A 25,551-nucleotide genomic window follows, 5' to 3' on the forward strand; every position below is an offset into this window, starting at 1 on the left:
AAAAATCAACATTTTTACAAGATAGCATCTTGTAAAGAGCCATCATCAGCAACCATATTAAAGTACAATTTTTAGCAACCATTTTAAAGCATTTTAAAGCGAACGATAAGTTCGCAACCATATTTCTTAAAAAAGTCTTGCATCAACCTTATTTCTTCAACTATTAATAAGAATCTACTTAACTATTTTAATGTCCTTAGATACATCAATGTCCTCAGTTATGTCTTCAGTTGCAATGAATTAATAGCAATATAGCAAATTTGTTATTAGCGATTTGAATACTCTTAATGCTTAGAATAATTTTCCTTAGGTTAAGAAAAAAAAAAATTGCTTTGTGGAAAGATATATTGTATACCTTTATAAAATAACATTTTACTAATTAACTAAAGTTTTTAGTTTTCAATCATCACTATGCAAGGTGTAAAATTTACTATGATTATGTATAACAGCTACATCAGCTTTAAAGGTTTAAAGGTTTAAAGGCCCCTTTAAGATCTATGACACCCAGGAAAAAAATTCTTTAAAATTTTTATAAACCTTTTAAATACAAAGTCTATGAAAAATAATAATATTTAATAAATTTTATTAATTTATTATAAATAATTAAACAATTATTTTAATAATTATTATAAATTTATTATAAATAATTAATAATTATAAATTAATAAAATTTTTTATAGAAATCTATTAATTTATATAGAAATTGCTATAAAAGGTTTTTTATATATATTTGATTTCTTTTTTTACATATATTTAAAATAAAAAAAATTTTTGATAGCGTTTCCTATAGAAATTAATAGAGTTACTATAGAAATACCATTAAATTTTCTACAGACCATATGTTTCAAAAGTTTTTAGAAATTCTATAGAATTTTGTTTCCCTTTTCCCTTAAACTAGATATGATAGAAGGTTCTAGATGAATTGTTTTATGTATGCAACAAAATGTCAACTTCTTCAATATTCTTTTGTTAAAAAAAAGCTAATTAAAGTTGTTGCTAATGACAACTAGTTGTTGCTAATGACAACTATTTGAAACATATTGGAACTAACAGACAACTGAAATTTTTGCAGATGATGAAAAAGAATTTGAAAATGAAAAAAGATTTGAAATTTAAGATAATATTTTATAAATAAAGTCTTAAATTTAAACATTATTTCTCATTGTGCAGTTTTTAACATTATTTCTCATTGTAGCAGTTTTTAAAAAAATAGTGGCTAAAGTTTTTTTGATTTTAAAAAATCTAAAAAATGTAAATTGTAAATTACTTGGTGTGTAATTTGAAAGTTTTCATTTTGAATTACACAATAACCCTACAGGCATTTGTTATTAAAAGTTACGTTCTAAATGTCTTTTAAACATTTTTTAAACATCTTTTAGATGTTCTTTATGTAAGAATGTTTAGAAGACCTTTAAAAGACATTTAAAATAAATTTAGAATGTAACTTTTAAAAACAAATGCCCGCTGGGAAGCAAGTAAATATTTATCTTTAATTTGTTTCTTATTTATTGACGAGAATTTTGAAATAATATTAAAAGAAATTTTAAGTATGCTAATATCTGAGTAAAAAAGTTCAGAAAACTAAAATAATAAATATTGTTTGGCAGAAATCATTTGTCAAATTTACAACAGTAATTATATTTATTTCAAAGCTACATGTTTACTAAATTAAAGAAAAAAAACTAAAGGTGCAAGATTGGCTAATATCTTTAGATAATAACAATCAATAATGACTCCATTTAGCAATCAATAATGATTCTAGTACAGCAATTATAAAGTTTAATATAACCAATAAAATAATATTTTGCTTACTTAAGATTCTGTCTGATTTTGTGCCCGTGTGTTTGTGCATAAAGCAAAATAAATACATTTGAAAAAATTGATAAAATTAATATAACACAAACTACTAAAATTATATTACAATTCAACTTGATACAAAAATAAGGGAGATAATAAATAGGAAAATAAGGGAAACGAGGCTTAAAAGGTATGAAAATTAATGTCTTAAAATAAAAAAATTCAGAATAAAAACTATTTAAGATTTTAGCTTAGTTTTTCAGCAACTTAATCCAAAAGTATACACACAAAACCACGCATATTTGTGTAATAACCACAGTGTTATTTAAATTATGAATTTGGTATTTTGAAATGCAATTTTTTTTCAGGAGTAAAAACAAAACAATAAACCTTAGCATGATGAAGAGCAAGTCCACAATACACAGCAAATGTTTGAAAAGCTTTTTCATCATTGGGAGTAAACACACCTTTCTTCTTGTTCACCATTTGCACAACTCCAATGATGCTAACAAAAAAGTTTAAACAGTTGAAAATATGATTATGAAAGCAGTTAAAAAAAAAATTGTAGTATTAAAAATAAGTTCTAATAAATAAAGTAATAAATTTAATTACTTTCCCCGGATAAATATCGGCATGCATAAAAGTGAGTGTGTTGTATATCCAGTTTGTTGATCAATCTCCCTGCAAAAGATATTTTTACAGGAAAATAAAATACTTAATTCAATTAAAACTTTTACATAAAATAAATTATTTTATATTTCAAATACATTTCATATTTATTTTCAAACTTCAATTATTGTGTGAGTACATGTAACAATATAATTATAAACAGCTTGGTATAATATAATATATAAAGATAAAAAGTTTGGTAAAATCATGTATATATATATATATATACATACATACATACATACATACATACATACATACATATATATATATATATATATATATATATATATATATATATATATATATATATATATATATATATATATATATATATATATATATATATATATATATATATATATATATATATATATATATATATTATATATGAGACCGTCAGCTTCAAAACCAGTCCTTTGACATTTTTTTCAATTTTGAATGAAGTGCGCCAAATGTCTTGTAATGGTCACACTATATTGAAAAATAAAAAAAATGGTGCAAAACCGGTTCAATCCTATAGCTTTTACTATGTAAAATTCAGCAAATGGTGCAAAACTGGCTCTTTTTGTTTGCGCAGCTGCTTCAAAACCAGTTTATTATTTCAGCCAATAGGAAAGCACTTATCATACCACGTGATAACAACAGCTGATATTGAAATTTTTTTTGTTTTTAATGCTATTATCCTCTGGAAATTGCAAATTCTTTGTGATTTGTCATGTAAGTAATAGAAAAAGTAGAAAATATTTATGAAATATTAATTAACTAAACATTTACAGACTTTTTGCGATGGAAAAGGATCAAAAAGTAAAAAAAACAAGCAGACTGCAGTCACGCAAATGCGTGGCAGACCCCAAAAACACAAAACGAGCAAGAGAGAAGAAAGCTAGGTATGCATTACTGATGAAGTATTATTTGTAATTATGTTTATTAACTTTTAACTTCTATTTTTCTGCAGGTATTTAAAGAAGAGTCCACCAAAAATCCCTTCATGCAAGCACAAATTGGGTGCTTTCCAATGTCACTGCCTGTCACAGAGTGATGTCACCATTTTCAATGAATTTTGATAAAATCATCAAAAAAGTAAGAAAATGGACCAGGACAACTTCATTTTGTTCATCCCTACAGCCGAAACGTGTTAAAGGTGAATCAAATAGGAAAAGAGAATTTACTGTAAAATATTTTGTTACAAAGGCTGTCTCTTCCTCTATAAGAATACCAGTTTGTAGGAGAACATTTTTAGGAATATTAGGCATAAAAAAACATAGACTGCTTGGAGTTATCAGTAGATATCACAAATCTGGTACTTCAGCCAAAAAAAGTAGAGGTGGAGACAGGAAAGCAGAGAAATTTGTTGAGAAAAAAAAGAAAGTAATTAAATTCATAGAATCATTTCAAGTTAGTGAAAAGCACTACTGTAGATCACACTCAAAATGTAAGCAGTACTTACCAGCTGAACTCTCAACTGCTGCAATGTGGAGGATGTATAACAAAAAGTGTGATAGTCAATTAAAAGTTACCAAATGGTTTTTTACTAATATATTCAATACAGAGTATAATCTAGGTTTTGGGACCCCTAGAGTTGACACCTGCTCTGCATGTTCTGAACTTAAAACTAGAATCAAAAATACAAAAGATCTCCAAGCCAGAGAAAAATAGTTTTAAAATTAAACATCCATTGCCAAAGAGCTGATGTTTATTTTGACAAGCTGAGGGAAGTAAGTGATGACCTTGTTACCCTTTCATTTGATTGTGAGAAGAACCAAGCTTTACCTAAACTATCAGATCAAGCTGCATATTATAGGAGGCAGCTTAATTTTTATAATTTTACAATTGTAAAAGGGAGCTCTCATAATACACTTAACAAAGAAAATATTGATTCTCACTATTGGATAGAGGGGGAGCAATCTAAGGGATTAAATGAAATTGCATCTGCTCTTTATTTTTCTCTGAATATATTAAGCATGTCTAGCAACATAAAAAGAGTCAGATTGTGCTGTGATGCCCTGGGCAAAATAAGAATACAGTAACGATTGGTATGATCAGTTATTGGCTCCACAATAAAGCTCCTCCTCATATTCAAACAGTGGAACTGGATTTCCCAGTGACAGGTAACTCCTTTATCCCACCAGATAGGGTGTTTGGCACCATTGAAAAGGTCATCAATAAGAAGAAGATTATTGTTTGCCCCAAAGAGAATGTGGAGGTCATTGAAAAACATTCTGCAGTTTTCCACTTAGGAGAAGATTATGAAATTTTTGATTGGAAAAGTTATTTGAAAGCAATTCTAAGAAATAATGTTTCTTGGCATTTCAAAATAGCTAGTTGTAAAAGAATCAATGTGTTAAAAAGACCAAGCATTATTGAGGCGAGAGGTGAACCTTTTTAAACAGTAGAAGTTAATGCTTTTAAGTCATTGACCAAGAAAGGTAAAAATTTTAATTCAATTAATTTACCAATCATTCATTCACAAATTAAAATTAACCCAAAGAAAATAAAGGATGCAGAAAAGTTATTGAACTCTCATTATGGTGTTGATTGGAGACAAGATCAAAATCTTGAGTTTTACAATAAAATTATACCTAATGAGGAAATAGATGGCATTGACTCTGATCAGGACAGTGAATCAGAAGAAAATAATGAGCTGTGCTGTGGTGAAGATGGATCATCTGATGTTGATGATGTTGATGTTAGGATTTAGTAATTTAAACTTTTTGAATTTGAAATTATTTTATTGTAAAGAACTTTCTATTATGACATTGATTGCCTTTTTAATGTGTTTTTTAAGGTGCATATAACAAAAAAAAGCTATATAATTTTTGTCTTGCTAATTATTATATAAGCAAATTTAATCTTTCAAATGTTGTTCACACATGTATTTGTGGCCTATATATGACTAGCAGAAATTTTATGCACACCATAAATTTATTTAATAACACCTGCCCGCAGAATGTGCCATGTATTATATTGAAACTTTATAATGAAACATCATATTGCAAGAACCATAATAATTTTCTCATTAAAATTTTTTTCAGTGTTTTGATTCTTCTACTATAAAACCCAGGTAGCTAAAACTTATATGACATGTGATGCAGGTATTTCTTCAATTTTTATGACCACTAATAATTAGTTAAATTATTGCATTTTAATAGAAATTTAATGCATGGCAAAAATTATTTCGAAATATATTTAACTTTTTGAAAACATTAGCAGGCTATCCTGCTAAAAAAAGGGGGGGGGAGAGAATTTTCTAAAATTGTCCATAGATGGCATAAATATACTGAAAAGTGTGTGAAATCCCGGTGGACTTTAATTAACCATGGGTTCCAACGAAATTAATCACAAAACAATTAAAATTTTGTTAAAATGTGCAGTGGCTGGATCAAAACTAGCTCTTTTTTGAAAAAAATGCCCTTTAATTAAATATTTCTATTCAATAATAATCACAATTACTGATATTCACATAGAAAACCATTCATTAGTGACTAAACATGATGTGTATATGTTTATTTTTATTTTTTTATTTGCACAAAAAAAAAGGTGTATCCTGTAAAATTTGCAAAGGGCCGGTTTTGAAGCTGACGGTCTTATATATATATATATATATATATATATATATATATATATATATATATATATATATATATATATATATATATATATATATATATATATATATCTGTGTGTGTGTGTATTTATAAATAAATATATATATATATATATATATGTATATATATATATATATATATATATATATATATATATATATATATATATATATATATATATATATATATGTATACATATATATACATATATCTATAAATATATATATATATATAGATCTATAGTTTGTTGTCTTTGGGAAGAGTGGAAGGAAAAAAGTGATTCTTACGCCAACACATACGTCACTTTTAATTACTTTTGACTTTCGTCCAACATTTTCGTGTTGGACGAAAGTAAAAACCATTAATTTAATTACAAATAACATTCTGAGATGTTTTTAAAAACATTCTGAGTGTTTTTAACAATATAAACAATGTTTTTATTTTTATTTTTTTTAATGAAATGTTTTTATTTTCAATTTTTTTAATAAAATGTTTTTATTTTTATTTTTTTTACTGTAAATTATGCGCGGAGTGTTGCTACGTCGACTATCTTATAGCCTGACTCGCAAGGGAGTGCTGCTACATCGACTGACAAATAGCCTGACTCGCAAGGGAGTGCTGCTACATCGACTGACAAATAGCCTGACCCGCAAGGGAGTGCTGCTACATCTACTATCTTTTAGCCTGACCCGCAAGGGAGTGTTGCTAAATCGACTGAGGGTTTGGTTGGGGCAGGCAGTCTATCAATTAATAAAAATAAAAAATTCCAGTCTTGCATTTTAATTTTTACTTTTTGTCAACAAAATATGGAAAAAACTTTCGAACAACATCTACGGGTTGTATATATGTATGTATATATATATATATATATATATATATATATATATATATATATATATATATATATATATATATATATATATATATATAGCACAAGATATATATATATATATATATATCTCTTGTGCCATCTACTAAAATTCATTCTCGTGTTACTCGTCATTCAATTAAGTCTTATCCTTTTTCTGTGACTGTTCCTAAGTGCTCCAAAAATGCTTATTCCTCTAGTTTTTTTGCTCGAACATCAGTTCTTTGGAATTCGCTTCCTTTATCTTGCTTTCCTGATTTATATATTTTGCAATCCTTTAAGTTGTCCATCAATCGTTATCTTGCTCTACAATCTTCATCTTTTCTCTTCCAGTAACTTCCAACTTTAATTAGTGATTGCTTGCAGCCTTGTTTGAAGCGAAGATGTTTAAAAAAAAAATATATATATATATATATATATATATATATTGATATTTTAATTTTATTTATTTCAACATTAGTATAAAGTTCATATAAATACAAGCGTACATTAAAATAACCCATGACCTATCATGTTGAAGAATACAAAACTAATTCTATGTAGTGTAAATGTAATCTGAACCAATGAAGGAGAGCTACATCAATGAAGGAGAGCTACATCAATGAAGGAGAGCTACATCAGGCTCCTCTATGTTGACCCAGGAAAGCAGCACAAAGCAGCTGGTCAAGAAAGTTAAAATACAAATTCTTTAAAGAAATCTACAGAAGGTGAATCAGCTGCTTCCTGTGAACAAGGCTTTCAGTGTTTTGTTATTCTATTTGTAAAAATATTTTCTCGTTCAATGCAATCTTTGACTAGTGAGGCAAAAGTCACTGATTGTGTCCATGGAGATTATAACTTGTTGTTGAATTTAGTAAAGTTTGAGGGAAATGAAAGTCAACTTTCATTTCCCTCAAACTTTAATCTGATCAATCTAGTGAGTAAATTTGAACTGTTGGATTAGGTCACCTTTTTTCCTGCGATCCTTAAGTGATATTAGTTTCAGTCTTAGTAATCTTTTGTAATATGTTTTTATATGGAAGATGTTACTAATGTTAGTGTTCACCTTGTTTAGTTTTACCAAAAGAAGGGATTTGAAGCATTTTGCTTTGAAATAACAACAAAGTTTTTGTAAAAGTTATTTCTTGGAATAAATCTATTTTAACATATCATTTGATGAATGCTGATATAACATCAAAATTAAATGCAAATATAAGTCATTGTTTGTATTGTTTGTTAACTGTTGAAAATCAGAATATAACAATAACAAAAGTAATTAAGAGTAACAACTAAAATATAACATAAATTAATATTTATAATAATATTATTATTATGATACTTTTAAAGTTTTTAAAATTATTTCAAATTTTTAATTTTATTACTGAAAACTTATTTACTTCTATTTAATTGTTTTTTTATTCAACTAATTTTGTTGTGTAAAACTTTTCATTATTTATAGTAACTTACAGTAACAACTGATTAGTATTTTACATAACAACTATAAGTTATAATAAATATAATAACAATTATAGTAGTATGTTAGAGTAACTATAGTAACTATATAATATAACAAATGTAATAAAAGGTATAGTATAAAAAAAACAAATCAATTAAATGTGAAAACAAAAGTAATGGAAAAATATAAAAATATGTTTATATAAAATAAAAAAAGTTTATTTTTTATTAAAACAATTTTCATATAAAATATAACAACAATAAAAAGAAGAAAATTAAGGAGAAAATGTCAAGTCTTATAAAACTGTAAAAACAGTCTTAAAAAACTGAAAACTGTAGTCAAGAAAGCCAAGAGTCAAGAAATTCTATTGAGTCAAAAGAGAATTCCAAAGCACCAATATTTGATTTAATATTTGAGGGAAAAAATTAAATCAATAAAATTTTTTTGAGCATGAAAGAGTAAGTTCAAGTAAAAAGATGCAACTTAGCTGAATGGTAAACCATGCAACATTGAGTTTTCGTTAATGAAACAAATAATAACAGCTTACTTGCAAAGTAACCATGGTAGTATTTGTAGAAAAGAAAAAGAGATGCAATTTTACATAAGCTCAATGGCTGTACCAATGCTCGCACTTAGCAACTAGAGCAAGATCAATAACATTTACAATTTTGGACCTTGCCAATGAGAGTGAGGACATCATTATAAGAACCACCTCAAATATGACATTATTGTTTAATGATTAATAAGAGAATTAATAGAATCAGCAGTAAGAAAATAAATAATACACAATAAAGAAAAACAACCCGATGCAATCTTTGCAATGGATTGCATATAAATAGAGTTCTTATGAGAGTTCAGTAGGTAATGATAATAATACAAGATAATATAAAGTAGTATATGTAGATTTTTTCAGTGTATTCATCAATAATTAATTAGCAGTAAACCACTGGGATTTGTTTGGATTATAAAACTGCATACTATGAGCAGTCAGAGAAGAAGGGTCAGAACCAAGATCGGCTGCCTATTCTAAGTGATCAAAAAGTGATGACATTTTGTCAAGACTTAAGTATACAATTGTGTCATCAGCAAATAATGTCAAGACTAAAGTATACAATTGTGTTATCAGCCATTTTAAAGGTTAGATTATCAGAAAGACCAGATGAGAAACAACACAGAACAAAAGATGAAACCTTGCAAAAAAACCTTTGATGAAAACAGCACTTTTAAAATACCACAGAATTTAGGAAACCTCACTACCAGCCAGCATTAAAATCATTAAACTGAGTTTTAGAGCTGAACCCTTATTAAGAAATAACAGAAAGAGTTGCATAACCACTACCAAGGAGGAACAAGCATAAGTAGAATCAAGAAGATTGATTGTTCATCATCCTAGACAAGAAACACAAATTTACATCTACACTAGCTAATTAGATGAAGAAGGTCTGGGTCCAAGGCACAGGTTTTCTGATTCCCAATGCAGGGGATATTTTCAACCAGAGTTAAATTCTCCTAGTCCTGGAAAATAAAAATCCTATAAGGCAACAGGACATGAGGCAGGTTGCACTGGATTACATATTATAGCAGGGTGATCATGATGATTCTAATGCTGATCAGTATTTTTTCACTAATTTCTTCCATGTATTAAATTGTTGCTGGCTGAGCAAAACTATTCACATAGGTTTTTTTAAACTGCTTGGCTGAAACTTATTTTATTGCTTTGACACAGATCAAGTACAGAAAAGTAACTTTCTATGTTGGATGTTGGTAAAGTTTCACTGCTTTTTAACCCTGTACTTATTTTTTTTTAACCATATTCCAAAAGTTTTGCAAAACCAACCATGTATTGTCGCTGAATACATGGCAAATGCAAATTTAAAAATTTCAAAAATACTTCTATCTAATTGGAATTTTGAAACAAAAAATAAAAAAATGAGTTTTTAAAATCATTAATTTTTCAATAAAAAGCTAATTTTTTATACATTGAGTTTTGAAAATACTTGTTAATTAAATCTTTTAAAACTATTGCTTGTTTAGTAACCAACTGTCTTGGTTAGTAACGAAATTATAATTTTAATCTAGTTTACCGCATTAGAAAAATGTGGTAGTGGTAGAGCGTTTGCTTCATAAGTGAGAGGTTCTGAGTTCGATTCCTAACACATTCCAGGTAGTACCGCACTCAACTTGTTTGTCCGCGCAGCAGCCTCGTTCGTCAAGGTTCGTGTTTCGGAGTTATAGGGTTGAGAGAGGGTTATAACCACAATTAAGTAGCCTCCTTGTCTGTAGTGGGCTTCTTGGCCTTGGGGAGATAAATTTAAGTTAAAAAAAAATCCAACACACTATTATATTTGAATTTTTTCCTAACAAAATGAACTTCTAAAATTAACAAGAAATATGTTATGTGCTAGCTACTGCATTCGAAAAAGAAAATATTTTTGCTTATCATAATACTTTAAAAACAAAAAAAAGCAGTATTTAAAAAAAGTTTTAGTACTTTCAAAGCATACGTATGTATGCATGCATGTTTGTATGTATGTATGCATGCATGTTTGTATGTATGTATGTATGCATGTATGTATGTATGTATCTATCAGGGCTGTGAAGTCATGGAGTCAGAGTCGCAACATTTTTAGCGAAGTCAGAGTCGCTAAACATAATCGTGAGTCCGATTCCAATACTAAAACTTCCCGATATTGCACGTGCATGTACAAAATATTTAACCTTCAAAAAACTTTTTATATATTTGGCAACAAAAAATTTTTTTAATTATCGCGTAATATTTTTTTAAGAATTCAAAGAATTTTACAAAAATTTGGCTTCAGAGTCAGACTCTAAAAATTTCAACGACCAAAGTCTGTACTTTTTTTTTACGGCTACACATCCCTGATATGTATGTATGTATGTATGTATGTATGTATGTATGTATGTATGTATGTATGTATGTATGTATGTATGTATTTATGTATGGATAACATCAATATTTATATTAACATCAGTTACTGTTTTATAAGTTTTATTTATACAAATTTATAAGCATGGTTACCAGTTATTAAAATGGTAAGCATGAATACCTGTTAAAACGAGGATCATCATAAGCTTTCTTTATGTTCAGTGTTTCACCTGTTGTAGCAACATATCCAGCAACTCCTTTTGATTTAGGAAACCTAAATTTTTTAAACATAGAGCTGTTTTGATACTGAAAGTGAAAAATACTGCATTATTACCAAAAGAAAAAGTAAAAAAAAAAGAATAAGAAAACAAAATAATTATAAACCTTATTTCTTTTCGAAGTTTAGTATCCAGTCCTATTCCAATATCAAAAATTCTTGCATAGAGTTCTTCTGTTTTGGTATCGACCAAAAAAAGAGAAGTTCTATCAGCATCAACTAACGTCTGGGCAAAGTTCTAGAAACAAAAATTGAAATAATATTAGTTCATTTAATAATGTATCTAAGAAGAAGAAAAATTTATATATGTCTGTGTTCGCACTTGTGTATGCATGTTTGCACTTGTGTATGCATGTTTGCACTTGTGTATGTGTGTTTGTATTTTGATACCAAGACTTATGATTAAGTAGAAGCAATAGCACATGAAAAAAAAACCATGAAAAGAAAATTTTAAAAACATTAAAAACCATTCAAAACTTCTAGATGCAATAAACTACACTCATTAACATTGGAAAGAAGAATAAGACAACATTAATATCTTATATCAATTTAAAAAAATCATATTTAAAATATTTACTTACATCACTCAGTTTAAATTTGTACAATTTTATTATTTTGTTTTCAATCATTACTGCTAATTTGTAGAATGAAATGTTTACTACTTTTAAAATGTATTTGCCACAATCGGTAAGACATAAATTTAAAAGATTTTTTAAAAGTAATACTGAAAATGTCAAGACTTTGTAAAATGTAAAATTTCTTTAATTTAACGTTTGTAATATTCCATACATTGTTTGTAATTAAAATATGTATTTATAAAAAAATTTTTTTTGTAAACTATTACCTTATCTAAAATTGAATTAAACATGTTAGTAATGCTTAAGATGGCTCTCAATGATAAGTGTACATTAGCATGCTGATTAACAATGAATTTCAAATTTAATTTCAATTAACGCTTTTTTTTAAATTTTAAATTTAATTTCAAATAAGACTTTGAGCATTTTTCTTTGCCATAAGGGCTGTTATGCATATATTTTCATGAATATAAGTTTAATTGTATTAATATAATTTATAACAAGAGCTATCCAAGCAAAAAAGATCTACAGTAACCTGGTCTATAAGTTTAATCTTTTTGACCATTTTGGATTATTGATCTATCACTATGTGTAGGATAAATAGATAATTTAACACAGATTGAAAGTTTTAATAGATATAACTAAGTTTGTTAAGCCACAAATTCGAACAAATGAAAAAAAAACATACCATAATTTTCATAATAACTTTATCCATACTAACAATATCTTGAAATATAGATCTGAAATTAAAAAATATATATATATATATATATAACTAATATTATAATATAAAATAACCTCAATTATATAAATATACAAATATATATATATATATATATATATATATATATATATATATATATATATATATATATATATATATATATATATATATATATATTATAAATTATATATAAATAACAAATTAATGTTATATAATGATATTACAACAACAATTTAATAACAAATTAATGTTATATAATGATATTACAACAGCGATATTAAACTAATTGTTAATTTAAACATATTCTAAAAGTCTAGCATGCAGGATCATAATAATAACAATAAATTAATACTAGTATTAAATAGAAGTTTAAGTTATTATCATTTAATTCAAATTTAAAATAACTAAATAAGTATAACTTATATAATAAAATATATTACAATATTGTAAAATAAAGACATACCTTGTTACGCTTAATAAAAAGTCATTGAGTTTTCTTTGTTTCTGCATGCCTTGAAACATCTAATAATTAAAAACAGATAGAAACAGAAAACAACAAAGGTTTTTTAAAGATACCACATGTTATTTTTTTTTTTAATAAAACAACTAAAAATATCTCAGCATATTGAAGCAACTAAAAATACCTCAGCATAATGAAGAGCAATTCCTCCCCATGCTAAATATCCATTTACAATCTGAAAAGTATATTTACCTTTAATCAAAATTATGTAAAATATAAAACATTCATCTTTGACAAATAATGTTTTGAGAAACCAATATTTTATGATATTAGATAAATTGAAAAATATTGAACAGTTGTCCAAACAGTTCAGTTCAGTGAAAAAAAATGGCTCCCACAAATTTAGCATTTATCTTATGCAAAAATACAAAGGTCTTTAAAGTGACTGGTGTTTAAGGCAACTAAAATGATGTTTAAAGCAGCTAAATGGACGTTTAAAGCTGCATAAAGAGTATTTAAAACGTTTTAATGGGTGTTTAAAGCTTCTTAATTGGTGTTTAAAGTGATATGGGGATTTGATAAAATTTATAAATACAGATTGAAACTGTTTTGAAAAAATGTAAAAATTTTTATTTAAATAATAAAAAGCAAATTAAACAAAATTAATATTCTTTTCCTAAAACTTTTTTCAATTTAAAATTTAAAAAAATTTAAATGCTGCTTTATTTGTTTTGAATTTTTTTTAAATAAAAAAATTTAAAAGTTTTAATTGAAGTCTCTCAATCAAAGTTTTAATTGAAGTCTCTCAATCAAAGTTTTAATTGAAGTCTCTCAATCAAAGTTTTAATTGAAGTCTCTCAATCAAAGTTTTAATTGAAGTCTCTCAATCAAAGTTTTAATTGAAGTCTCTCAATCAAAGTTTTAATTGAAGTCTCTCAATCAAAGTTTTAATTGAAGTCTCTCAATCAAAGTTTTAATTGAAGTCTCTCAATCAAAGTTTTAATTGAAGTCTCTCAATCAAAGTTTTAATTGAAGTCTCTCAATCAAAGTTTTAATTGAAGTCTCTCAATCAAAGTTTTAATTGAAGTCTCTCAATCAAAGTTTTAATTGAAGTCTCTCAATCAAAGTTTTAATTGAAGTCTCTCAATCAAAGTTTTAATTGAAGTCTCTCAATCAAAGTTTTAATTGAAGTATCTCAATCAAAGTTTTAATTGAAGTCTCTCAATCAAAGTTTTAATTGAAGTATCTCAATCAAAGTTTTAATAGAAGTCTCTCAATCAAAGTTTTAATTGAAGTCTCTCAATCAAAGTTTTAATTGAAGTCTCTCAATCAAAGTTTAAATTGAAGTCTCTCAATCAAAGTTTTAATTGAAGTCTCTCAATCAAAGTTTTAATTGAAGTATCTCAATCAAAGTTTTAATTGAAGTCTCTCAATCAAAGTTTTAATTGAAGTCTCTCAATCAAAGTTTTAATTGAAGTATCTCAATCAAAGTTTTAATTGAAGTCTCTCAATCAAAGTTTTAATTGAAGTATCTCAATCAAAGTTTTAATTGAAGTCTCTCAATCAAAGTTTTAATTGAAGTCTCTCAATCAAAGTTTTAATTGAAGTATCTCAATCAAAGTTTTAATTGAAGTCTCTCAATCAAAGTTTTAATTGAAGTATCTCAATCAAAGTTTTAATTGAAGTCTCTCAATCAAAGTTTTAATTGAAGTATCTCAATCAAAGTTTTAATTGAAGTCTCTCAATCAAAGTTTTAATTGAAGTCTCTCAATCAAAGTTTTAATTGAAGTCTCTCAATCAAAGTTTTAATTGAAGTCTCTCAATCAAAGTTTTAATTGAAGTATCTCAATCAAAGTTTTAATTGAAGTCTCTCAATCAAAGTTTTAATTGAAGTCTCTCAATCAAAGTTTTAATTGAAGTCTCTCAATCAAAGTTTTAATTGAAGTCTCTCAATCAAAGTTTTAATTGAAGTCTCTCAATCAAAGTTTTAATTGAAGTCTCTCAATCAAAGTTTTAATTGAAGTCTCTCAATCAAAGTTTTAATTGAAGTCTCTCAATCAAAGTTTTAATTGAAGTCTCTCAATCAAAGTTTTAATTGAAGTCTCTCAATCAAAGTTTTAATTGAAGTCTCTCAATCAAAGTTTTAATTGAAGTCTCTCAATCAAAGTTTTAATTGAAGTCTCTCAATCAAAGTTTTAATTGAAGTCTCTCAATCAAAGTTTTAATTGAAGTCTCTCAATCAAAGTTTTAATTGAAGTCTCTCAATCAAAGTTTTAATTGAAGTCTCTCAATCAAAGTTTTAATTGAAGTCTCTCAATCAAAGTTTTAATTGAAGTCTCTCAATCAAAGTTTTAATTGAAGTATCTCAATCAAAGTTTTAATTGAAGTCTCTCAATCAAAGTTTTAATTGAAGTCTCTCAATCAAAGTTTTAATTGAAGTCTCTCAATCAAAGTTTTAATTGAAGTCTCTCAATCAAAGTTTTAATTGAAGTCTCTCAATCAAAGTTTTAATTGAAGTCTCTCAATCAAAGTTTTAATTGAAGTCTCTCAATCAAAGTTTTAATTGAAGTCTCTCAATCAAAGTTTTAATTGAAGTCTCTCAATCAAAGTTTTAATTGAAGTCTCTCAATCAAAGTTTTAATTGAAGTATCTCAATCAAAGTTTTAATTGAAGTCTCTCAATCAAAGTTTTAATTGAAGTATCTCAATCAAAGTTTTAATTGAAGTCTCTCAATCAAAGTTTTAATTGAAGTCTCTCAATCAAAGTTTTAATTGAAGTCTCTCAATCAAAGTTTTAATTGAAGTCTCTCAATCAAAGTTTTAATTGAAGTCTCTCAATCAAAGTTTTAATTGAAGTCTCTCAATCAAAGTTTTAATTGAAGTCTCTCAATCAAAGTTTTAATTGAAGTCTCTCAATCAAAGTTTTAATTGAAGTCTCTCAATCAAAGTTTTAATTGAAGTCTCTCAATCAAAGTTTTAATTGAAGTCTCTCAATCAAAGTTTTAATTGAAGTCTCTCAATCAAAGTTTTAATTGAAGTCAATAAATTTTTCATAATTATATTTTTAAAATTGCATTTTTTAAACATGTCCAAAACACAAATGTTAAACATGTCCGAAACACAAACATTAAACTTTAAAAAAAATCAAAAACATAATAATTAAAAATGGTAATATAGCGACATTCTTTAAATATTTAACATAAAGTATTTTAAGTAAAATTCTCTTTCTCAAAATTACATACTTCTCAAAATCTTTTCTCAAAAAAATTAAAATATAAATTAAATACATTTTAATATTAAAATTGCTTGCTCATGCTTTATTATTATCATTGCTAATATTATTATTATTTCTATTATTATTATAATGACTACTACTATTGTTAAAGAATATTTATACTTTACTTGGTTATCTTTTTCAGTAAATGCTTGTGTACCAAATGCACGATTTAACTGCAGAATACCTTTAACAAAATTTTTATAAAAAACTTTTAAAAAAGATGAGAAATGTTAAAATTATTAAAATAACAAAGAAATGAATAATAACAATAAACAAATGGGTAATATCAGTAAACAAACAATAATAATATGATAATATGAATAAATAAATAAAATTAACTAAAAGTGATATCAATACAGCCTAAAATAAAAATAAAAAATTGCACCTGCTAAATCGCCATGTGGTAGAATAATAGGCGAGCATAATATAGAAGCAATGTTTTCATCTATAAAAATTTATCAATTTCATTAAAATTTTATTTTGTTATAAATGTTGACAATAGCAAAGACAAGTAGAACATTTATGAAAGCTGAGGCTCAAGCTGCTTTATCATTAAAAGTGATGAAAACTAAACAACTTGAGCCTCAGCTTTCAGGTAAATATTTAGTTTCACCATCACCTTGGTTACCAATCATCAACATCACCAAATACCTTGGTTAAATAATAAAACTTTTTGTTGAAATTAATAAAACTTTGCAAAAAGTTGCATTTTCATAACTTTTTGACTTGCATGGTCACACAATTATTAAAACCCAACTCAAAATGCAATATGAATACAAAAAAGAAATGCAATAGCAATTTAAGTTTAGGAGATCTTATTGCAATAACTCCAATTTTATAATTATTACAATAAAACTAACTAAAACAAATATTAACTTTGAATATTTGTTTTAGTTAATTTTATTGTAATACTTAAAAAATTAACTAAAACAAATAACGTTATAAACTACAATAACGTTAGGTCATGCAACAGAAAACCTAAGAAAAACCAGTCGAAGCAAACTAAAATACTTTTTTTAACAAAAGAATTCTTGAGCTGATTAGTAACTAAGTTTTTCGATTGTTGTAGCAAAATATGTGCTAAGCTTATATCTGCAACATGGTTCCTGATGTTGTTATTTTTTTCTATGAATGGATATAGTAGACCAAATAAACATATTCTTATTGCAATAATTTTTTTTGTGTAAATACTGTTGTACCTGAAAGCTGGTGCAAATGCCTACCAATATTCAGGTATCTTCTTTTTTAGGTACTTAATCATTATTTTGAAACTATTGTTACTACTACCTGCTATAAATATTCTCTCAGTCGATGATTACGGTTTATTGTACTTATCCCTACCTTACATAACAATTTGCTGAAAGATAATTATGCGCATAAATTATGCACATATATAGCATACTTAGATGCAAAGATGCAAAATATTATCAGTGGATATAAACATTGTTATACATTATTTATCTCAATAAATGACAAACACTAGATTTCAGTAGCAAACCTGTATCATTAACACCATGAGGAAATCTCTGATCCTATAACAAAAATGAATGTCTCATATAATATGAAAGTAGTCAAAACAAAACAATATTTAACAACTTAAGAAATTTTTTATAAAATATGTTATATGATTGTTATTCATGAAATTGGTTGTAGATTTTTCAAAACTTTTTAAAACACTTTTTTAAAAACTTTAAAAGATATCAAAAACATCTATTTATTATCATATTATTATATTACTATTAGTGGTCTGTTTGTTTTATAAAAACATTGCGGTTATCTGTCTTTTTGTCAGTGGGCATTTTTTTTTCTGAATATTTTTGTTTTTTAGCATTAAGAGAAAAAGAGAGAGAGAGAAAGATGTCATGCTCAACCTTTTCTTGATAAGCAGCAGCAAAAAAGGAAAGAAAAATGAGGTGTTGCAAATAAAACAAAAATGTTAATAAAAATATAACTTATAATATGCATTTATAATTTTATTTTAATATTAAACCAAAATAGAATCATAAAATAAATTTAATGAAAATATTTACAGTAAAAGGTTTCTCACAAATAACAGTTTCAAGTGTAGCAGCAACATAGCAAGGTAATGTAGAACCTTCTTTTATGGTTTGCAAATTTATGTTTGTTCTAAAAAAAAAAATTTTCTCCTACAACATTTTATACTATTATTAATGTTTTACAATTTCTCATAAGAAATAGTAAAATACTATTAATAATATCAAAAAATAGCTATAAATACTTAAAAAAATAAATTATCTTTATAAATAAGACAAATTTTAAAATATTTTTCTTTAAAACCATATTTATTTAAATTAATACATGTTTCGACTTAATTTAAGTCATCTTCAGTTAAAATGATATTTAAAATTTATGCTATATTATAAAAAAAACAACAACATAAAAGACAATAAAAACAATGCAAAATACAATTATAAAGCCATTAACAGATTTAACTAAATATTTTTATTTATATAAGTTAATGTCTAAAATGGATACATATTTCTCTTTAGAATTTTTAAAATTCTAAAGAGAAATATGTATCCATTTTAGATAATAAGCAAAATTCACAACTAGGGAAAATAATACTGGAAAAACCTAATGTAATTAAGCTTAATCAAACAAGCTATTAATAAAATATTTCAAACTTCCATTTTAAGACTCACTACATTGGAAAATTATCAGACTTAATTAAAAAGAGATTAAGTCATATTATTAAAAGACATTGTAAATCAGTCTCCATAAAGTTAGTTTTCACTTCATTTAAAATTTCCAATGCATTTTCACATAAAGATCCAATTCCGATAGAGTTCAAATCATTTGTTGTCTATAAATTTGTTTGCACAAGATATAATTCTTGCTATATTATGCTATATATGATGTAATATTGCTATATTGGCCATCTTAAGACACATATTACTGAGCACTATCAGAGAGACAAAAACTCGCATATATTTAAACATCTCTATGCTGACAAAAATTGCTGTATTATATATAACAATAAATGTTTTTCTATATTAGATTCTTCTTCCAACAAATTTGAACTCAAATTAAAGGAAAGTAGGCATATAAAATGGAAAATATGAACAAACAGATTAATCATGTTAATTTAACTTCTCTGCTTAACTATATTTAGCATTGTATATGTATATATATATATAAATAAATATATATATATATATATATATATATATATATATATATATATATATATATATATATATATATATATATATATATATATATATCTTTTTATTATATCTAATTTGCCAGATCTTTTTAAATTTGTTAATGGTTTTATAATTGTATTTTACATTGTTTTAATTGTCTTATATGACACTTTATTTTGTAACTTTTTTTTTTTATAATTTAGTATAAATTTCAAATATCATTTCAACTGAAGATAACTTGAATGAAGTTGAAACATTGATTTATAAAGATAATTACTTATTTTGTGCTGAAACTTTGGACTTAAAAAATAAATACAAAGTTAATAATAAATTAAGTCTACAAAAAAAAAATGAAACCCCAACAATGCTGCAAGTAATCACTAATTAAATTAGGAGTTAACAAATCAAAATCAAATCAAACTCTAAATAAAGTTGTTATATCAAGAAAATTTACAAATAGTAAATAATACTATTAGTAATACTAAATAGTAATAAATATAAAGTAAACACCTGCCAGACTCAATAAAAATAAAATGGAGATAATAATAATAACTATAATACAAGTAAGAATAATAAAAAAAGTATATACTATAATAATAGTAATAATAATAATAATAACAATAATAATGATGATGATGATAACAATAATAATAGTAATAGTAATGATAACAACAACAATAATAATATAAAAATAATAGTATAAAACTAGTTATAATAATAATAACAACAACAATAATAATAATATTCATTGTAATAAAAATATAGTAATAATAACAACAATAGTAATAAAGAGTAATATATCAGAATAGAAAGGAGAAAAAATAATAGATAAATAGAAGCTCCGAGTTAGGGTTATAAACGATAAGTTGTAAAATGGTTAAACGATAAGATTTATAAAAAATATTTTTCTAAAAAATAGTTAAAGAGAGCAGTTTTAAATTTTTATTTAAGAGATTTAAGAGATTTTAGTTGGGAAGAAAAATTGTAACAATATACATAAATATAAAGATAAATAAAATTTCTTAAAGCATCAAGAGACAGATACAGTAAAAGGATGCAACTTTGCTAAACTTGACAAGTCAAGCAAGAATGAGTTTTGGAGATAGAACTAGAAATGATAGCTTGTTTGAGCAGTGACATTTTAGTATTTAGTATCAAGCTTGGCATATAGAGCAGGTCAAACTACATTTACAAGGTTTTTCTGGACCAGTCTAAAAAAAGAAAGAGCATCATTAGAAGAACCAGCCCAAACATGATAGCAGTATTCCATACAGGAATGAATAGGAGATTTGTAGAAATAGAGAATGCAATCAGGAGTAAGATAATAGTGAACATGATAAAGAGAAGCTACCTTGGCAGGTGCTAACTTTGCAATCGATTGTATATATGGTTTCCATGAGAGGATAGTAGTGAATGATAACTCAAAAAGATGTAAAGAAGCAGACTCAGTGAGAGGGTTGCTATTCGTTAATATAAGAATATTGGCAATGTTGCAATAGTTGTTTGCAGTAAACAACTGAGTTTTGTTGAAGTTATAATTCATAAGCCACTGCAAGCCCCAAGCTGTACTGAGATCAGATTCAAGATCAGTTGCCTGTTCTAATTAATCAGAGAGAGATTTTTTTCAAAACAGGAGTATAAAGTTGAGTTGTCAGCAAATAGAGAGAACAGATTAGATGTATAATTGTCAAGAAGATAAACAATATAAATAAGAAACAAAAAAAGACCAAGGATAGGATAGAATCTTGTGGTACCCTAGAAGTTACTAGAAATGAAGGAAGGTATTGACCATCAAGGATGATTTTAATACTGCAGTTAGAAAGAAATGATTTAAAAATCTCAAAACATCTCCTTGATACACCGTATAAAGCAAGACAATTAAGAAGACCAGCATGCCAAACCTTATCAAAAGCCTCATCAACTTTACCTAATGCACGATAAAATCTTTCAATTACAGCAGAAAGAGTATCGCTTTAGATTCAATAAGCAAATTAGAAGAAAAATTTTTTGCAAGAAGTTCTGCTTTATCATTGGAAAAGATGATAAGATCAGACCTGTGAATTAAAGATGGAATGTTTGACTTAACATTGTTAGTGAAATCTGTTGTTAGTGAAATCTGTTGTTAGTGAAATCTGTTGTTAGTAAAATCTGTTGTTTCCAAAAGTCTCTAGAGCATAACTTTTGAGATAAAATACAAGATTTAGTAAAAACGGAGGAAAATAGAGCTTAGCATGAGAAAGCACCTTTTTATATTGATTTTTTGCAGCAATAAAAAGACATTTGTTCTCAAAAGAAACTGTTTGTGAAAAAGATGAAAAAAATAATTACAATTAGATATAGCAGCAGCAAAAGAAGGTGAAAACCATGGAGTAGAATGAGGCTGAACTTTTGCTTCCTACATAATCACCTGGATCCAAGCATGTATGAGAAGCTTTCATACCTGTCATACCACAAAAAGAATCCCAGTCAGCTTCAAGGTAGTAGTATGTAGTGTGATGATAGGGTGAGTCTGAAGAAGGAGATAAAAGATTTATAGAGATCATTGAATGATAAGAACTACCTACAGGAACACACAAAAAAATTGATAATTACTAGGGTCAGAGACAATCCACAAATCAAGGAGTGAAGGTAAGTGATTACGATTGTCTGGAAAATGAGTCACAGAGTTAACCATTCACGCAAGAGATTGAGAAATAAAGAAGTTATGAGTTTTAGTGCCAGCAGAAAAACGCTAGCAGTGTTAGTGCTTCTATATTTCTATGGGTATTTCAGTGGCTATGAGGCAGCAGGGTTAGTAAAGTTAGAGCCAAGCCATTTAGTGTAATGAACACCAAAATCACCAATAACAACAATATTGACACAGGGATAAAGAAATAAACGCTTGGTCAGTTTGCTCAGAAATTAAATGAGTGCAGCCTTGAGAAGGAGAACAATAAAGAACAAAGAGAAAGGTGATTGAGTGAAGAAGTGCTAACCGAAAGCACATAAAAGAACTCAAACCTAATTTCTTGACAACAGGTGAATTGATGTGTATGTGTATGTCCTTGCAAATCAAAGAATAATATCCATCAATACTTTATTAGTCACAGGGAAATTTTAAGACAGAGTTTATTTCTTTTTGTTTTTGCCTAAAAAAGCAAATCATACAAAGCAGCAGGACATTGAGCAGGAAGTACTGGGTTACATTTACCAATAACAGGTTGATTGTGATGATCCTGATCCTGACCTGATCTGGAGTAGAAGTTATTTCTGTAAGCAGTACTTAAAAAAATTGAAAAAGAGATTTGGAAATGTATAACAATAAGGTAAAGAAAATGAAACCAGGAGTTAGAAAATAATAAGTGAATGATAATCCCAGAAGGCACAATGTTGAGGACTCAGTTAGAGTGTTGCCATTCATTAAAATTGGAATACCAGGTATTGGAGGTGCAACCCTTGGAATTAGGGTCAGCATTTGGCAATGCCGACCTAACTGCCGACTTTAAAGTGTTTGAGGTCGACAAAAAATTGCCGACCTCATTTCTATGTTTTATGGTAACCACTTTGTAGCAAATTTTTTTTTGCCGACCTTTAACAGTTTGAGGTCGGCAATTTATTGTCGACCTCATTTTTCCTAATTCCAAGGGTTGGAGGTGTTAGAAAATATAACTAAATATAATGATATAAACTAGTTATAAGAGTTTACAAACATTTAACTAAGTATTAAAACTTAAAATTGATTTTTTTTTAATTTTAATTTTTTTACATTTATTCTAAACTTAAAATTTTGCTAGGATTTGGAACAAAATATTTTTCTGATATATTATTTTTTAAATGATATTTTAAATACTGCCTATGAGAAAAAACTCAATATTTTGTGAACAAGTCAGAGAGTTTTTCAGAACTAGTTATACAATTTATTTGAAAAAGCAATAATGGATACAGTGAAAAGTATTTGTGCAATAAAATGATTGATACCATAATAAAATGGCTTTTGCAAGCAAATAAAAAAAGGATACAAAACACAATATTACAAGTTTTAAAAATTGGATAATCGAAAATTATGTATTTTTTAATTAAATTTGTTTTTTTACTGAACATGATCTCTCTTAACTTATTCCGATGGTCCTCCAAATAACTTTATACTATCTCTGTAATGATTTTCAGGAGTCTCTGCAAAATACTGCTCCACAGCTACTTCACTGGATAAAAAACACTTTTTACGAAAGATTTGTTTCAGGTTTCTGAAAAGCTAAAAGTCGAAGCCAAATCTGGTGAATAAAGTGGAAGTTCAAGCAACTCCTACTTTAATTCATTCAATTTAACCATTGTTAAAAAATTTGCGCAAACATGTGCATTGTCTTGATGAAAAATTATTTTTTCTTTTGTAAATTGGGTTTATTTTTCACGAGTTTTTTTATTCAACTGATCCAAAAGGCTCCAATAATATAAAAAAAGGTACAACAATTAACTCTATTGCAATAGAGTTGATTGGTTTACCTTTTTTAAGATAATCATTCAGCAAAACTCCTTTTGCATCCTAAAAAAACTGTAACATTTTTTGCCAGCTGTTTTAACTTCACCTGTTTCAGGGCAAAGAACCAGCATCAATCCACAGTAAATGTTTGTTTCAATTTAGGATAATGATGGTTGATCCAAGTCACAACAATAGTTATAAAATAATGCACAAAATCAGTTTTATTCTGCTTAAAATGCTCCAGCTGAGAAGTTTTCGATTCAGTTTTGTTTAATTGTTAACAAATGCAAAATACTAACTTTCTGAAATGCTTTTTCATATCACTACGATCGGTTGAAATTTGGATGATTTTAAATTGAGTTTTCTCAAAGACAATTTAACCAATTGTAATGATTTTCTTTTTATAATGATGCTTACATAATTTATTTTTATTTCAATAAAAATGAATATAGCCTTAACTTTACCAAGTGCAAGTAATTTAATTTTTTGTAAAGTAGTCGCCATCGTCTCCACAATTTGGAATAGTGGATCAATGCCAGATCTGGCCAAAATAAGGTTGATTATTTGTGCTTTTTAATTAGAGGAAGAAGTCGTTTATTTGCGCTTTTTAAATAGAAGAAGTTGTTTTTCAAGCATTCACTCACATACAGATCTGGTGTCAAAGATTGATTTGTTATGAAAGGAGAACTTTTAAAGCCTCAATTGCAAATTGCCTGCCATACAAAGAACGCGAAAGTGATTCTCTTACTTAAATGTACTTAAATTTGTTAGAAGCTTTATAACGTTTTGACTGATAATAGTATTGATTACCTGGAAGTATCGAGTGATTTTTTTTTACAGTAAGTTTTGTCGTTTTCTAAAATGCATAAATTTTTTTTCGTAATTAATTTAAGCAAACTTTTAGCTAATTCAATTGCCTTGATTTCTCCATCAAACAACCTTTTTGGTATTTTTATCTTGTAATATACTTTCAGATTTTCTCTTTTGAATACTCTTTGAATGAAAACTTTATTGCATTTAAACTTCATAGCTAAATCTTGCTGTGACTGAGTCAGGTTTTGATGAATTAAACCGGCTATTGATTTTGCCTTCTTTTTGGAAATAAATCTTGATTTTCCACCACTTCCCGATTTTATTTTACAGTTTTGTTTTCCTTATAACATTTCATAACAACTCCAGCAGTTGATTTTGGAACTTTACATGCTTTTGAAATTATGGAATATAAAAATGATGGATTTTCTACGTAAAATTTCAAAAAAAATTTCGATTTTCTGACTCTTTACTCAACATTGCAAAAATTAACAAGGAGTAAATAAAACTACACTCACACACAAGAAAACTAATTATGTTAG

General features: G+C 26.6%; 1 protein-coding gene across 4 annotated transcripts in view; it reads right to left on the reverse strand.

Moving 5' to 3' along the window:
* LOC100200597 (probable 3',5'-cyclic phosphodiesterase pde-5) overlaps positions 1-25,551 on the reverse strand; it is a 67,552-nt gene that overhangs the window by 16,178 nt on the left and 25,823 nt on the right. For all 4 annotated transcript variants that reach the window (XM_065790444.1, XM_065790445.1, XM_065790447.1 and 1 more), the window contains 11 exons: positions 18,607-18,703; positions 18,075-18,108; positions 16,962-17,021; positions 16,702-16,760; positions 13,485-13,535; positions 13,304-13,362; positions 12,805-12,856; positions 11,649-11,779; positions 11,446-11,538; positions 2,410-2,478; positions 2,188-2,302 (listed from right to left, as the gene is read on the reverse strand). In XM_065790444.1, coding sequence (XP_065646516.1) covers positions 2,188-2,302; positions 2,410-2,478; positions 11,446-11,538; positions 11,649-11,779; positions 12,805-12,856; positions 13,304-13,362; positions 13,485-13,535; positions 16,702-16,760; positions 16,962-17,021; positions 18,075-18,108; positions 18,607-18,703 — 820 coding nt within the window. The remainder of the gene's footprint in view (positions 1-2,187; positions 2,303-2,409; positions 2,479-11,445; positions 11,539-11,648; positions 11,780-12,804; positions 12,857-13,303; positions 13,363-13,484; positions 13,536-16,701; positions 16,761-16,961; positions 17,022-18,074; positions 18,109-18,606; positions 18,704-25,551) is intronic.

Source organism: Hydra vulgaris, chromosome 02 (assembly GCF_038396675.1).
Source record: "Hydra vulgaris chromosome 02, alternate assembly HydraT2T_AEP".
Lineage (NCBI taxonomy): Eukaryota > Metazoa > Cnidaria > Hydrozoa > Anthoathecata > Hydridae > Hydra > Hydra vulgaris.